Source organism: Carassius gibelio, chromosome A21 (genome assembly GCF_023724105.1).
Source record: "Carassius gibelio isolate Cgi1373 ecotype wild population from Czech Republic chromosome A21, carGib1.2-hapl.c, whole genome shotgun sequence".
NCBI classification, from domain to species: Eukaryota; Metazoa; Chordata; class Actinopteri; order Cypriniformes; family Cyprinidae; genus Carassius; species Carassius gibelio.
Window position 1 is genome coordinate 3,273,700 of NC_068391.1, and position 16,975 is coordinate 3,290,674.

At 37.0% G+C, this 16,975-nt stretch overlaps 1 protein-coding gene across 2 annotated transcripts in view; it reads right to left on the reverse strand.

The window, feature by feature from the left end:
- Positions 1–142: 142 nt before the first annotated feature.
- Positions 143–16,975, reverse strand: part of camsap1a (calmodulin regulated spectrin-associated protein 1a) — a 22,698-nt gene continuing 5,865 nt past the window's right edge. Inside the window, exons 3-19 of one of the 2 annotated variants that reach the window (XM_052537871.1) lie at positions 16,737–16,975; positions 11,635–11,796; positions 10,729–10,809; positions 10,435–10,467; positions 8,833–8,974; positions 8,506–8,645; positions 7,535–7,631; positions 7,232–7,397; positions 7,064–7,143; positions 6,864–6,948; positions 3,987–5,940; positions 3,703–3,839; positions 3,425–3,612; positions 3,213–3,312; positions 2,502–2,617; positions 2,257–2,375; positions 143–1,337 (exon numbers count right to left, since the gene is read on the reverse strand). The exon at positions 16,737–16,975 is cut by the window's right edge and continues 24 nt beyond it. In XM_052537871.1, the coding sequence (XP_052393831.1) occupies positions 1,047–1,337; positions 2,257–2,375; positions 2,502–2,617; positions 3,213–3,312; positions 3,425–3,612; positions 3,703–3,839; positions 3,987–5,940; positions 6,864–6,948; positions 7,064–7,143; positions 7,232–7,397; positions 7,535–7,631; positions 8,506–8,645; positions 8,833–8,974; positions 10,435–10,467; positions 10,729–10,809; positions 11,635–11,796; positions 16,737–16,975 (4,130 nt within the window). In that variant the 3' untranslated portion in view covers positions 143–1,046. The remainder of the gene's footprint in view (positions 1,338–2,256; positions 2,376–2,501; positions 2,618–3,212; positions 3,313–3,424; positions 3,613–3,702; positions 3,840–3,986; positions 5,941–6,863; positions 6,949–7,063; positions 7,144–7,231; positions 7,398–7,534; positions 7,632–8,505; positions 8,646–8,832; positions 8,975–10,434; positions 10,468–10,728; positions 10,810–11,634; positions 11,797–16,736) is intronic. The other variant, XM_052537872.1, reaches the window with a different exon arrangement.

Sequence of the window (16,975 nt, forward strand, 5' to 3'; positions counted from 1 at the left end):
ACAGACTTACAATCTTTGGTCAGTTTGCTGCCCCCAAAAAGTATTACATTCAAAATGTTAGAAGAATTTTACAACCTTTTTTATTTCTGCTTTGGTTTCTTTTTTCTTCTTTCTGATTGTTAAAAAGACACCACACAACATCTTTTTGGTTGTATAATTTATTAAATTTCAGTGTTCTTCTTTAAAATAAATATATGGTACATAATAATGAGCTAACAAATAAAAGTTAAAGCAAAGTTTTGTACAATCCAAACATATACAACAAAAAGCCCTGCTCACAGGAGTCCCTGGAGTGCATACATTCTTTACTGAACACAAACAATCAGTGGCAATGTGTTTCAATGACAATCTGATTCTTTAGTGAAAAATTAGGAAAGTACAGTAATACTGTCAGCAGCCAGCATGAATGCATGATTAAAAGTAAAGATGGATAATACAGAAGCACTTCATCGTAAAACATTTTAAAACGATGAAGAGTTGAAGGTCAAAATACACACACACACACACACACACACACTCAGATCAGTTGTTATGTGTTCACTGCATTGCACTGCTAAATTGAGTGTCAGGTATGAACAGCAGCATATGGAGATGTATTGTACAGTATGAGAAATGCAAAAAAAACAGACGCGCTCTAACACACATTCGCACGTGCCTGTGTAACAACAGCAACCAAAATTCATAGTTCAAGTAATGGGAGTGTTGTCTTTTGTTCCTGCGTATATGAATACTATGGTAAAATCAAACAAAAAAGTGTCACATGCAGATTCCTGCCTAAAAAAAATAAATAACACTGAACGATGACGTAATCCTAGAACACATTCAATATCTCTGTCAATCAAACATCAAGCTCCACCCACTTCTGACATCATCAGCTCTGCTTGTTTCACAGCGCAGTGGCCAATAGGAAAGCAGGAGGAATCTTGTAGACCAATATGATTTTAGGAGGCCTGCTCATTAGCAAAACGTCAGTTTAGGAATGAAATATTATCCAGTGGCCAATCAGAAAGCAGTGTATCGTTCAAATGAGCCAATAGGAAGCAGGATCATTTTCTCTTTGACGTGCTCGGCCGCTTGGCCTGCCACAGGTGGCCGTGGATGGTGAGAGCATCTACGCTGACCGAGACAGACTTGGCGGGGATGACGTTAAACTGCTTGCGGTCGGAGCTGTATTTGTAGAGTCTGTCGATCATTTTGCGGCTGATGGCGCGTGGCCCCGTGCCTTTGAGCTTGACAATCTCCTCTGTTTCAGGGGAATATATGTACAGTGCCCTGAACTGACATCCACCGTCACGGAAAAGGATTATGAGGTGGTTGGACTCGCACCGCTCTATTTCCTGTGGAATTATGGCAATGAGTTATTACATACTCAAACATATCCAGCTGTATATACAGATACATATAAACTTAAGTGCTCAACAAATTTTTAAATTTTTATTCAATGTTTATTCAATGTTTATTATGCAATACTGTTTTGATAGTAAATTATCTATCTTTTTGTTGTATGCCAATAATAGTTTGTATTCTGCTTTAGTTTAAAGCATTAAAAAGAATGTTAAACATAAAAAAGCTATATAATAACAAATCATGCAAATACAAACCCGATTCCAAAAAAGTTGGGACACTGTATAAATTGTGAAGAAAAACAGAATGCAGAGATGTGGAAGTTTAAAATTCTCTGAATCTTTGGATGATATTATGCACTGCAGATGATGATAACTTCAAACTCTTTGCGATTTTACTCTGAGAAACTCCTTTCTGATGTTGCTCCACTATTTTTCGCCGCAGCATTGGGGGAATTGGTGATCCTCTGCCCATCTTGACTTCTGAGAGACACTGCCACTCTGACAGGCTCTTTTTATACCCAATCATGTTGCCAATTGACCTAATAAGTTGCAAATTGGTCCTCCAGCTGTTCCTTATATGTACATTTAACTTTTCCGGCCACTTATTGCTACCCGTCCCAACTTTTTTGGAATGTGTAGCTCTCATGAAATCCAAAATGAGGCAATATTTGGCATGACATTTCAAAATGTCTCACTTTTAACATCAGATATGTTAAGTTTATGATATAAGTTTATGAGATTTGTAAATTATTTCATTGCTTTCACAATTTGTACAGTGTCCCAACTTTTTTGGAATTGGGTTTGAATACTATGCACAGTATACATACAATGTATTGTATGAGTAGAGAAATATGATCGCATAACAGGTTTAAACAGCCTGAAAGTGTGCGGTCATAGAAACTGCACTCACCTCCAGAATGGCGTTCTTCTGGGCTTCATTGACTTTTCCCGCGAGACAGCAGTGAGCGATGGCATTCTGGATGATTGGTTTGTTGGACTTTGCACTAGGCTCCTTAAATAATCTGGGCCCTGAGGACCGAAAGGAAAATTGCAAACTGAGCTAATGGTGCAGAAATGTTTTATTATTTTGACTGAATAAACACATAATTCAGTATAAACACATTAAAGAAGGGCTGTAAAATGTGTATAACTTACCATTGTATTCTGCTACAGATGTGATAGATGAGGCCGTCGAGCCATTGTCCCAGTCTCGCTCCATGTTCCTGCTCGCATTTCGGCTCAATATGGGAAAAGATTCCACAGATTCCCCCCTACATTTGGGAATTATGTGTTATAATCTTATAACTGCAGACACGTCTATACTGGAGGTGACTGATAATGTAATAAGTTACTAATAAATATATATATTTTTAAATAAAGAAAATATTTTTTAAATAAATAAATGTTATGACATCAAACAATATAAATAGTTTTTCATTAAATGATATATTTTATATATTTCATTAAATATATATAAATAACTACAAAGATATAAATTTAAATACACAAGTGAATCGAAAATTAATAAAGAAAAATACATAAATAAAAAATACACTACAAATAAATTAAAAATAATTAAAATACAAAGTAGCTTTGACTTAGCTATCTGTCAACTCAAAGTGTGATGTGATCAAATATATAAATAGAAAAATATACAAGTTAAAATACATTAACAATAAAATAATAATAAATTAACTAAGAAAGTAATTAAAACTAAATAAAAAAAAGAGTTTTGATAGGAATCACAGGTTTTTGAGTGATATGAGGGTGAGTAAATGACAACAAAATCAACACTTTTGCATATTTCTATCCCTTTTTAGTCCAGAAAAGTTGGCTGTACACTGATGATGTCCTGTTCCCGCTCACCTGTGTGAACTTGCCCCTCCTGACGCTACACTGTCACCTTCAGTAGCAGCAGAGGCCAATGAGAGAGACGATCCAGAGGGAGCAGAACAAAGACTAACCGCTAGAAAGAAGAAATGTGACGTTAAAATCAAATGTAGCATGTATAGATGTAAAAAATGAATGCATGTCAAGTCAGAAATGAATATGGCGTTTTAAAAGTAAAATTTTCTTACGAGCAGAACAGGAAGATTCAGCACGATGCAGTGATTTAGGGCGTGGCCTCCTGTTACGTGGGCGTGGTTTAGTCACACCCTGTTCCTCCAGAAGTTCTTCCTGCTTCCTGCGCAGGTACTCCTGTTTGATCAGCTCCCTCCGAGCCTTTTCTTCCTCTTTACGCACACGTTCTTCCTCAGCTTTTCGTCTTAAACAAACATACACAAATTACATCAATTGTATCCCTTCTACAGTATTTACTCACACTGAGACAAACTGGATCGACTGTGACCGATACCTGGCTTCATCTCGTTTGAGCTCTGACTCCGCCTCCAGCTGCTGCTTACGTATTCGCGCCTCTTCGGCCTTACGCTGTTGTTTGAGGAGGAATGCTGCCCTCTTCTTAGCCAGCTCATCCTCCGCTTTCTGATCATCCTACATACAGAAGAACAACTTTCCATTTTATAACGCAAAATACTATTTTGTACAATACATTATAAAAAATAGAAACACAGAATCATTTTATAATAATAGACTTAAAAAATCTAATAATAATCATCATTTGCAAAAATGCTCTGGTACCTTAAAGAAGAAGCCCAGTCCAGATTTCTGTTCACCGTCAGGTTCTGTGCTAGTTTCAGACGGTTCAGCCAGGTCCGATAGGTCCACTTCAATCAGCTGTGCTTTCATTTTGTTTTCCTCTGACAAAACCGGAACGTTTTCCTTTCCAGAGCCGCTGGACTCGCTCTGCTCCGGGGTCGGATCACCAGGCAACTGTTCCACCGTGGGGATTTCGGTTTGGGGCGAGTTGAGGCTGTCGGCACATTGGACTGCGGAGTCCTGGAGTCTAAAGGTAGTTTTGCGAATAATTCCTTTTGAGCCACACCCACCCTCGTTAGCTCCACCCTCTTCCTCATTCTCAGCCCGGGGGGTCCTGCCACCCGGTGTCGGAGCGCTTGGTTTCACTGGTGGATGACTGTTTGCATCTTTGCTCAGTTTGAGGTCGCTAGGTTTCACCCGAGGTGTACGACTTGAGCTGAGCCTGGGAGGACGTTTGGTTGCGGTGGAAAGGGTTTCTGTGAAATGCACGGAGAGGCACGACTTAGTCTCGGTTTGCTCCGGCAGGTGTTCGTTTAAGGGCGGCACAGTGCTCGGTTTTGTTTCCTGCGGGGACTGGATAGTCTGTTTCATGAGCAAGTCCTGCTGGAGAGACAGTTGCATCATTTGATGCTGTATCGCTCCAATCGCTTCGTTCAGGAGCTCAATAGAGCGGCTACATTCGCCGAGATCTGGTTCTCCGCTCGAATTGCCCAAAGCCCCGCCCCCTCCTGTTACACTCAAGCGATTGTCCTTATCCTTCTCTACCGGCGTTTCTTTACACTCCATGTCTTTTTCTTGGGCTTTCAGGACCTCAACGCATGAGTCATCCTTCGCAAGCAGTTTCTCTTTAAACCCAATTTCGGTTTTGAGTGGGTTTGGCAATGTGTCGCTCCTCCCCTTTTTAACAACATGCAAGAACGCCGCTTTTCCCAGCTGCAGCCGTTGACGAGCCGAAAGGTTCTCCATCTTCCTTTTCTGCATCTCAATAACACGCCGTTTCTCCTCCAGCTGCATGCGAAGGTGTACGAGTTCTGAAGCGAGGCCAGGTCGGCCACTTGGCGTTCCCGGACTCACGTCTGTGGGGAATTGCGCGCTTTCGGATCCATCTGGAGTGGTTGTCTGCGAGCTCCCAGTGCTGTAGCAACCATCTGGGAATCCGACTCTATTCCTGCGGCGTTCTGCGAAACTTGTCATGCGACCGGTCGACGTGCTGCTGGCCTGTGACAACACGCTGGGGCAAGGACTTGCCCGTCCACTCGTGTCTTCCTTATCGTCGCGTTCATGCAAGCAAACATCCTCGCGCAGTTTTGCAGACTCCTCTTCCTCTCCAGGTCCCACACATTTCCTCCCGGCATGCATCAGAACTGCTTTGGAAAGCTCTTGCTCCTGAACCTCTATTTCATCATCTTCCTCAAACTCTGAATCCGAGGCGATGTCTTCCCATCCTCCGAGCGGACTGTCCCGCACACTTTCCACGTCGTCGTGCAGGAAGAAGCATCCGGGAGATTGTGCTCGAGAGCTTGCTTGCTCTATGCTACCGACTGGAGTAAACGTCTGGTTGAGAGGGCATTCTGTGGGTGTATACGCCCCCCGGCGTCCCTGACTCCTCCCCTCTCCACTCTCTTCCCACTTACTAATCCCCGTTTTCTCCTTATTTGGTCGTAGAACTGCAGGTTGCAACGGTTCCAAGAAGAAACTCTCGGGTCGGGCGTCTCTGGATGCAGATGCGCCCTCTGAGTTAATAACAGCCAGTAGTTCCTCCTCTTCTTCCTGGTCATCGTAGTGATGTGTCTGGGGGAAGGGCTGGCCGTTGATGCGGTGTCGTGGAGTAATAGAGATAACGTTGGAAGCTAAACTGTCCTTGCTAATGGATCGAGCCAAGCTGATATTATCGCCACATACACGTTCCCAATCCATCTCCATCTGAGAGATCGGCCTGAGAAAACAAGAGGGACAGAGATTTGAGATTTCAACAGGTTAGTCATTCATTCTAGGACTGGCTGTATGAATGGTAGAGATTTTGCAATTTCAAAATAAAATGAGAAAATAATTATATGAGAAAGCGATAAAGTCGCATTTGTATTTAATTTACCATTTCCATCTTAAGTGTCAATTTTTTTATTTAGTTATGCATCAACAAAGCTCAGTAAATAAGCTTTCCATTAATGTATGTTTTTTTTTAGTACATGACAATATTTGGCCGAGATATCACTTTTTGAAAATATGGAATTTGAGAAAAAAAATCAAAATATTGAGAAAATCGCCTATAAATTTGCATTGCAATGCATATTACTAATGATAATACATTTTAATATATTTATGGTAGTACATTTTCAAAATATTTTCATAGAACATGATCTTTACTTAATATCCTAATGATTTTTGCCATAAAAGAAAAAAAATCATGCATTTTAACCCATACAATGAATTGCTGGCTGTTGCTACAAATGTACACCAGAGACTTATGGCTAGTTTTGCAGTCACATTTCACCAAATTTCACCAAATTTCACCATGATATATTTTGGTGAGAATATCCACACATAATTAATTATTTATATAGTTTATACTATTTATTTTGAATTAGCATTTACTGTATTTAAATTTTCAGTTTTCATTGTAACTTCAGTTTAATTTTTAGTAATTTTATAACTTCATCTTCAACTTGTTTTATTTCAGTTAATTGCCAGAACAATTACTTTTTTTAAATAAGTTTTTTTATCTAATATTTATTTTATAAAATATTATAAAATATTTTGAAATAAAGATAAATATTCCAATAAATATGTGTCTGTGTGTGTGTGTGTGTGTGTAAAGCTGAGTTTTTAACCTTTAAACCTAAATTTTGACTTGACTCTAACCTTTGTTTCCTTTCCATCCAGGCGAACTGTGATCCAAGCATGAGTCCATCCATACGAGACAAAGAGTTTGACCTGTTCCTGAGCTCTGCTCACAGAATGACAGAGAAAGATAAAAAAAGAGTGGTAACTGATCAGTTTAAACAATTTAATTTATTTAAATGCAATATTGGGTTAAAAGTTTGATTAGAAGATGTAGTAACCTGGATTCTCCTCCCCCTGAGCGGGCTTCTGTTGTCTCTGCCGCAGTTGGAGGAGCGGGTTGGAGGGGCTTCTGTTTGTTCTGAAAAAATAAAACAATGAGTGTAATGCAATCGTGAAATATGTACTGCAGTGTGCAACAGATCATTAGGTACTTCAAACACACTTACATGGACAAGGACTCCTCGGGGTGCAAGTAATACCGCATACAACCGTCAGGAGTGGCAGCTGTCACCAGCGAATCGGCTGAAGGGGAGGGAGTTAAGAAGCTTCGCTTGGTGGCATTGGATATGGGCACATGGGGGCGGGAACTCTTTGGCTGAAGAGACGCTCTCACTGTCAGATTGGAGCAATGGGATGTCAATCACAACATAGTATAATAATGAAGAGTGAATTAATCATGAGATGGAGATTTTTAGCTTCAAACAAAGTGTTCATCAGAAAAGTAGTGAGTTTTAAGACTTGGTTCTTACCATCTTTAATCTCTTGAAGGTCTCTTGGCTTTACGAAGTCCGGCTTTACTACTTCAAACCACCAAAAGAGCTCAGCAATGAAAACCATCAGGTTATGCTGGAGGAACAAGAACAAGTCAAAGACTGTAATGCACAGAGATGTTTTCATTTTTCACTTTTTTGTTATTTATATTATTCTCAAAGGTAAATATTTTTTTTTTTTTACTATAATACAGTTAATCTATACTTAAATGGAATTACTGTATTTAATTTAATTCTATTTTATTAGATTTTAATAAAAAGCTGCATATATTAAAGGCAGTACAACAAATACGACAATCATATACAAATACTTTAAAATGTAATTAATTTTAATACTACAAAAGTAAATATGAGTAAATATAAATATACACTATATTTATAAATATAGTATTTATTAATATTTTGAATAGAAATTCGTTTTTTTTATCTTATACAATCTTGGTATGGGCTTTTGCTATTATTATTTTATCTATATTTCTGTTTTAATTTATTTTTATTTTAGTTTTTGTTTCAGTAATTTTAGTACTTAAAAAAAGAAAAAAATATTTTCAGCTTTATTTCAAATAAAAATATTACAAATACATTTTGTTTTGGTTTATATACAGTCAATGCATATTAAAAAATAATTATTTTATTATTTAAATACATTTTATTTTATTTGACTATTTCATTAAAATATGCATATATTAATTCACCCATGATGTTCAAATTATTTAAATTGTTTATCCAATTAATCTAATTGAATTGTATTTTATTTTATTTTATGTTTTAAGCATGGCAGTCTAAAAGCATACATAGATATTTCACTGATCTTGGAGTGATGCATTCTGGGACTGTTTAAACTGAAGAATGCATGCAGTGTTGCTTTATCACTTGCATTTGGTTTCTTAGAAGGTAAATGCTGTATCTATAATTTTGTATTCCTGAATAAAGTATATTTCAGTACAGACCTTCAGCACCGGTGGGCCGTAGAGCAGATCTTCAGTGTGCAGGTAAAAACACCTGTTCAGGTATTCGTTAGAAAACTCCCGCAGCAGATGGATGTTATACACACTGTCCGACAGAGATGCCACCTCCTTCAGACATATATCTAACAGAAAAGAAACATTTATAATGTTACAAAGTATCATGAATGCTGTTCTTTTGAACGTTCTATTCTTCAAAGAATCTTGATTTGAATTGTTGAGTACAATTGATTGCAACAGTTTACATTAGAATGAACTGACATGATTATTCTGATCATTTGTGGCCCATTGTGTGTGTGTGTGTATATATACCATCTAGCCTCATGTATTCAGGGCAGTAGAAGTGAATGACTGCTAGCAGAGCCGCTCCATCACAAACATCCTTCATCAGATCCTCAATCACAGCCAGGTGTGGGAACAGATGTCCGGTCAGGTGTTCTCTACGGTACCGTACCTGAGAGAGAGCAGGCATGGGCTTAGAAAGCATAAGACAAACACACCCACAGTCTCTCACATACTCCGTCATACACCCACTTTAAATATAACCGTACACTCAGAAATGAAAATCCTGTCATCATTTGATCACCCTCATGTCACTCCAAAAACATATTTTTGTTCATACAAATCTATTTCATATAATAAATGTGGACAGTAATTATGACTGCTGAGCTCCAAAAATGACAAAGTAGTAGTCTGTACAACTTAATGATAAATATAGGACTTTATATTAAAGCACAACCTTCCAAGTCTGAGGAGGAACAGATTGAGATGTAATTTGCACAATTTTTTAAAATGTTAAGCATGCTTACGATACACACAGATGACAGAATTTTCATTTTGAGGGTAACAAATAAAAATTATTTTCATGCAAAATTACCTCCATATGTGTGGAATGCGTTGTATGACATAGTGGCTTCTATGCATCAATACATTTTTATAGGGTATATATATTTATATATAACTGAAATTATACAACTTACTATACAACGACAAAAAAAAAATTGTTAAAGTAAAAAAAGTTTAATGAAAAAAAATTACTTTAACATTCAACTTGATGTACTAAATAACTAAAACTGAAATAAAAAATGTAATAATTAAAAACTGCTTGCATATATAAAAAAACAAACTGCTAAAAAAGACAAAAATTACTAAAATGAAAATGTAAAAAAAATATATATATATATATTGATTAAAAAATATAATAGTATCAATGTATCTTAATATTAATTAGTATCTTAATGTTACTAAAATAGCACACAAATAATACAAATTGGTAAATTTAAATTAGATCATTACACACACACAAACATATATGTATAGCAGATTGTATATTATAAAAATGTGTGTGCAAAAAATCATGTGTAATTAAAATTAGTATAATTAGTACTAGGGCTGCACAATTAATCAAATTTCTAGCTTATGATATTTGTCATAATTGTGGAGCCCTAATTAATACATTTAAACTAAATCTTTAAAATAAAATATATATCATTTTCTATAATAATATATAATTGTAGAATGACTGGATGTGTGGATGCATGAGAAGACAAATGATGCAAGGAAGAGTGAAGTACTGAAGAGTGTGTATGAGATGCCTGCTAGGCCCTGAAGGACTCGGATCTGCATCGGGGCTTTCTTTGTAATTACTAAACAAAGGTACTGTGTTTGGGTTCATGCAGACCTCTAGTATGCGAATGTGAGAGAGCATGAGCACTGTACCACACGAGAGAACTCCACCGGCTCCAGCATGCAATGGGCCAAAGCGTTCATGAGATCAGGCTGAGACAGACAGAGACAAATTGAGTGAGAGATGGACTGACGGATGAACGCATGACACACACACACACACTCAACATCTAGTCCCGTTTTCACGCAGCGTGACGTGACTGACGCAGGGGGCACGGTGGCACTTACAGGCACGAGCTTCCAATACCATTTTGAGGGAGACTATCCGACAGGAAGGGGCGGGACAAGAGAGACAAACAGGAAGAGCATAAAGGTTAAACGTCGAGCTGAGAAAGAGGTGGAGGGAGAAGAGAACGATCAGATCTAAACGAATGGAATCTGATCGGAGAACAGGGTTAAACCGTGTAGTAAAATGCACAGTGAGTGATTGAGCCAGTCGACGAGGAGAACACAGGCCTGCATGCTAACGCTCTGGGTGCTGTTCTACTACTGGACGATTTGGAGACTCGTGATTGGTCAGACCTTCTGATGACACGGCGAATCCATCAGCGGCTGCTTCATCTTCAGTTCCTTGTCGGAGAGCTCTCTCGTCTTCAGAATCACCTGCAGCACACAAACAGAGAGACTCAGCTGAATCTTCCATGGGTTTTTTTTTTTAGCATATTTGAGATACTACTATTTTTGTTGTTATATATTTTTTAGTAATTTTGTACTACTATTTTTGTTGTTATATATTTTTTTGTAATTTTGTTGTTTTAAAAAAAAAACGTTTATATTATATTATATCAGTAAAAACTGATAGCTAAAAATGTATAGCCTGAATGCACTCTAAGTTGCTTTGGATAAAAGCATCTGCTAAATGCATACATTTAATTTTAATATATATATATATATATATATATATATATATATATATATATATATATATATATATATATAATTTTAATATATATATAATTTTTAATTATAAATTATATAACTTTTTTTTTTTGCATTGGCAGCTATCTGAAATAAGTTTTTATTTTATTTTCATATTTTATTTTATTTTTAAATAATGAAATGTTTTTATCTTTAGTTTTAGGTAATCATAATAACACTGATTTCCACTGCATGTCATTGTACTAATTGTACATTTTATTTGCTATATTTTCACTTATTTTCTTGATGAAAATTGAGAGTAAAGACCTTTACAAAAGATTTCTATTTCAAATAAACACTGTTCATTTGAACATTCTATTCATCAAAGAATCCTGAAAAAAAGTACAATCATATTGCTATTTATTTAAAGGTACAGTCAAAAAATAACCTGCTTAATTCTAAGGCTCAGAAACAGTGAAAATACAATTTAACTAAATTATAACATGTTTGGTGCAAAGCTTGACTAACATTATATTTGAACTTAAACGGAGAAATAAATCAACCTCTGACCTTGTTGATCCAGAACAGCATGGCGTCCTCCATATCGAAGGGAAGCTCTTTAGAGGCGCAGAAGGAAGAGAAGCGCTTGACACTCGCCACGACTCGCTCTACAGCCATCATCTCCACCGTATACGCCATCATCAGAGCGTCGATCAGCAGGATATGAGAACTCTACACACACACACACACACACACACACACAAACACAAAACACCACCACTGAAAACAGGATTCTGTGGATCAATAACACCAGGAAAGAATGACTACTGACTAAAACAAACATGTTTAAGTTCAAGTACTGAAATTACCGAAACAAAAACTGAAATAAAAATGTTAGAAATATAGAAAAAAGCACATACCATTACTAAATTACTCTGCTTGAATACTTCTTTACTGATTTATAGTAACCGATTATAACAGTACATATTTTCTAATAATATCCAATGTTTTTTTACATTTAAATTATATTATTTTATATAAAAATATATTAACAATATATAGTTCAATGCTAAATATTATAACATTGCCCATTTCTTCTACTTCGACATAACATGTTCTCAATACATGCATTTTAAATGAGTGGCATCAGTTATCGTCTCACCAAATAATGTGGATATTTTGCATTAGATAAAACTTTCTGCAAAATTATTGCAGCTTTTGTCAAATCTGATCAAATAATGAGTCAAAGAGAGAAAAATATCAAACAAGACATTCATAAATAAATAGCTGATAACCAATAGGGTGTCAATGTACTGTGCATCGATGGATTGTTTAGCTTTTATGAATTATATTAGTTCTAATTTGCATTTAGAATTCTAAAATGTTCTGAATAAGAAGTTAAAGGGGGGGTGAAATGCTACTTCATGCATACTGAGTTTTTTACACTGTTAAAGAGTTGGATTCCCATGCTAAACATGGACAAATTTTAAAAAATTAAGTTTTACATTTGAAGGAGTATTTCTGTTCCAAAAATATTCCTTCCGGTTTGTCACAAGTTTCGGAAAGTTTTTCCGAGTATGGCTCTGTGTGACGTTAGATGGAGCGGAATTTCCTTAAATGGGTCCTGAGGGCACTTCTGCCGGAAGAGCGAGCGCTCCCATATAGCAGAGCAGAGAGAGCACAACAGACTTCACTGATCAGAGCGAGAGCGTCGCGAAAAGTCACAAAAGAAGTGTGTTTTTGGTTGCCAGGGCAAGACAACCCTGCACAGATTACCTAAGAAAAAACAGCATTAAGGGACCAGTGGATGGAGTTTTTTTTACAGAGCATCAACGGAGTTGTGCAAGTGTTTGTGTTTGTTCCCTGCATTTCGAAGATGCTTGTTTTACAAACAAGGCCCAGTTTGACGCCGGATTTGCGTATCGTTTATTTCTTAAGGATAATGCAATCCCAACGAAAAAGGGTCACGATCGTGTGTTGGAACCACATGCGGTGAGTAAAACTGCTTCAAATATCTCTGCCTCCTTGTTAGTGCGTCCGCCTCCCATCGGAGACCCGGGTTCGAGCCCCGCTCGGAGCGAGTCGTTGCTGCTGCTGCTCTTGTTCAGTTTCAGCCTCGGGATTCTGGATCATAAGTAAACGGCTGAATCTGACTGTTAGCCATGGTTTGTTTTGGATGATGGTTTTTTCCTCAAGGTAAAGTCACAGCTTCCAAACGCTCTCAACGCTTCCAAACGCTTAGCTCCGCCCACACGTCACGCCTCCAGGCGGTCGTGTTTTTCCGGGGAAAATCGGTACAGACTATCTTTCTCTTATGAATATAATAAAACTAAAGACTTTTTGGATTTATGAAGGATGCAGTACTACTCTATAGGTACTCAAGATTAACAGGATATTGAGTGAAAACGAGCATTTCACCCCCCCTTTAAAGAGAATCACATTTCATGTGTACAGTAATCTAGCAAACTGTGCACAGTATACATAGATCAAACTGATAGAAACACAGTGTGAGCAGTGTGAGTAATGTGAGTAGTAGGCCATTCCAGACACCCTGAGAAAGAGAGAGCAGTTACAGAATCTCTCATCAAGATGAATTACTCAACAGACTCAACCATATTAGGAGAAGATCACTGACGCTCACAAACACACACGGCTCTGAGTCACTCTGCAGGAACAGTGTGTGTGTGTGTGTGTGTGTGTGTGTGTTTGTCTGTACACACAGCAGAAGAACAGAAAGTGCACTGGCTGTGTTTAATTCAGAAACACACTCTACATGAGAACATAAACACAGACGGCGCCTCACTGTCGAGGAAACAACGCTCCCTGCTCAAGAAGCTCATTTGACTGCTTCAAGTGCCATTCAATGGGAAGCGGTTTTATTTAGTTAGCTGCTATAAACATGTCTACCTTCTCAGTGAGAACCTCCTCAATCGGACCATAGATACAAGAACTATTGTTGATCTTAGGTTGACCAATCAACAGAAAGGGGCGTTTCATTCCCACCAACATGTTGAAATCAAATATTCAAGGTAGATTTATCAATTGTATAAATGAAAAAAATAAAAATCAACCCAAATTCTTGAACACACATACACCTACATACACATAGATACACAGTACTGTGCAAAAGTCTTCGGCCACTAGTATTTTCACCAACAAAAAATAGTTTTAAGTCAGTTATTTCTATGTTTTGCTGTAGTGTGTCAGTAGCAAATATCAGTTTACATTTCTTAACATTATGTTTGCCATTAATTGTAATAACTTTAGTTTGCAGAAGGAGTCCAGCAGCCAGTGCTCCACACAGAGATCTGATCTGATCATCATCAGTCTGTCTGAGATTACATGAAGAAACAGAACAAACTGAGACAGACTCAATCCAGAAGAACTGTGCCAATGTCTTCAAGACACTTCAAGAAACCTACCAGCGAAGCTACCTGAAAAACAATGCGCAAGTGCACCTAGGTCAAAAGCTTTTAATGACACACAGTGTGGTCACAGCAAATGTTGGTTTAATTCAGTTAAGATATTAGAAGTTAATTAATAATATCTATTTATGGGATTATTTTTGACGGCATCCTCACTTTACAGCATTTTTATATGTGCTTTTTACATTTTAAGTGCTTTAAACTTTGCACAGTACTGTAGCTTTACAGGTTTTATTGAAGCATTTTGGAATTACCTGTAAATATATATATATGTGTGTGTGTGTGTGTGTGTGTGTGTGTGTGTGTAACAATAAAACAATTAAAACATAACATCATTTTTTTTTTTAAACATGAATTTCTAAAGTTTTAAAAAAACAGAATCATCAGTTTATATAAATATATAAATTCTGCTTCCAAATTACTAAAAGTTTGTCTTGGGAGCAGTTTTCTTGTTGAATTAACAAACTTTTTTGATAACTGAGATGAAGCTAGTTAAGAAATTAAATACAACAAATATTAGATTAAAAAAACTGAATTATTGCCTTGGCAACTAATTTAAATCCAATTTTATCTAATAATATTACTGAGACTAAAACTGAAAAAAAAAAAAAAACATTTAAAATGTAAACAAAAAAATATTAATAAATACCAATAAATAATTACTAATAAAAACTATAATAATATATAAATAATATCAAACTGCTGGGAAGTTATGAGTTCAGGAGTCATATTTTCCATGTGATGTGCACTCCAGTGATTTGATTAGAACAAATGGAGTAAATAAAATGTGATTGTTCCCTCTTTCTTCGAGCTAAAACAGCAAACTGAAGAGTTAATGATGTGCTGTCATGTGGTGATATTCATGACTGCTCTTCTTATTAATATAATCATTCTGCAAGTAAGTGAATGGAAACTAAATGAAAGAGACTTTGTGTTTGGGTGCATGTTGATCCATTAGAGAAACACTATAGATGTTTCCACTGGCCTACAACACACACACACACACACACACACACACACACACACACACACACACACACACACACACACACACGTCTGGCTGTGACGCTCCATCACCCCAGAAGGTTTTGGACAGATGGTCCTACTGAGTTCTGTCCTCAGATACACCTCTCCAAATCTCTCTCACACACACACACACACACACACACACACCCACACACACACACAGATAAAACAACAGAGTGCAACAGTGACCGCTCACTTTCAGCAGCCTGGGTTTAGGAAGTATTTTTCCCCATCTATTTTCAAATTCAATCCGAGATGAATCACAACATTAAAATCTCTCATTTCAGGAAGAATATTAATAAGTGAACTACTCTAATAAATCACTGTGAATTAAGTAATCATGGAAAAATGACTCGATAATATAACAAACAATACTGATTTATCGACTCATAGTCGTCAATTATAGTAATAATCATAATAATTATATTCTTATATAATTTTTAGACATATTTAATGTATTTCATTATATTAATATATATTAACAATATATAGTTTATTGCTAAATGTTATTTTAAATATTTTTTATTATATACACAAACATGCATTTATATATAGAGATAGATAAATAGATAGACAGCAAGAGAGCGAGAGATAGATAGACAGACAGACAGACAGACAGATAGAGCGATAGAGAGATATAGAGATAGAGATATAGAGAGATATAAACAGATAGAGCAAGAGAGCGAGAGTTAGATAAACAGACAGATAGACAGATAGAGCGAGAGATCGAGAAAGCGAGAGATAGATAGACAGATAGACAGAGCGAGAGATAGATAGAGAGATAGAGAGAGCGATAGATCGATAGTTTGATAGCGATAGGTATACACACACACACACACACACACACACACACACACATATACATATATATATATATATATATATATATATATATATATATAAAAAATACTTTTTACATATTTTTTTCTATTTTTATGGTTTTAGCTTTAGCTTACTATACTAAACTCATGTTTGAGGTTAGCTCTATAGTCGTGTTTCTGTGGTAAACAGCGGATTCCCTGATTGGTGGATCTCGGTTTAGGATTATGGGTAGTTTAATTCTTCGGCAATTAAACATGATAATTTAAAAAGTTAGTTAGGTCGTTATTATTTAGTTTCACTATGTGTAAAACTGAAGGGATCTGACTCCTGGTTGCGCTCAGACACACACTGTAGCCTCGGCTCTATCTGGAGGAAAGAAGTCAAAGGTGGAAGACACACCATCTTAATGGGGGTGGAGGAGAGGTCGTCGTGGGAGACCGGCGTGTCGTCTGCTTCTCTGACACTTATCCCGCGGCGTGCGAGCGTCTGGAGGACGGCCTGATGGGAGCCGAGCGCAGACGCCTGGTCGCCCTTCAGCAGCAGCCCACACACCCTGCAGTAGAGCTCGGAGGACAGCAGCAGAGACAGCACCAGAGGCTTGATGTGCTCCACGCAGTACTGATCCGTGTAGAACGGGT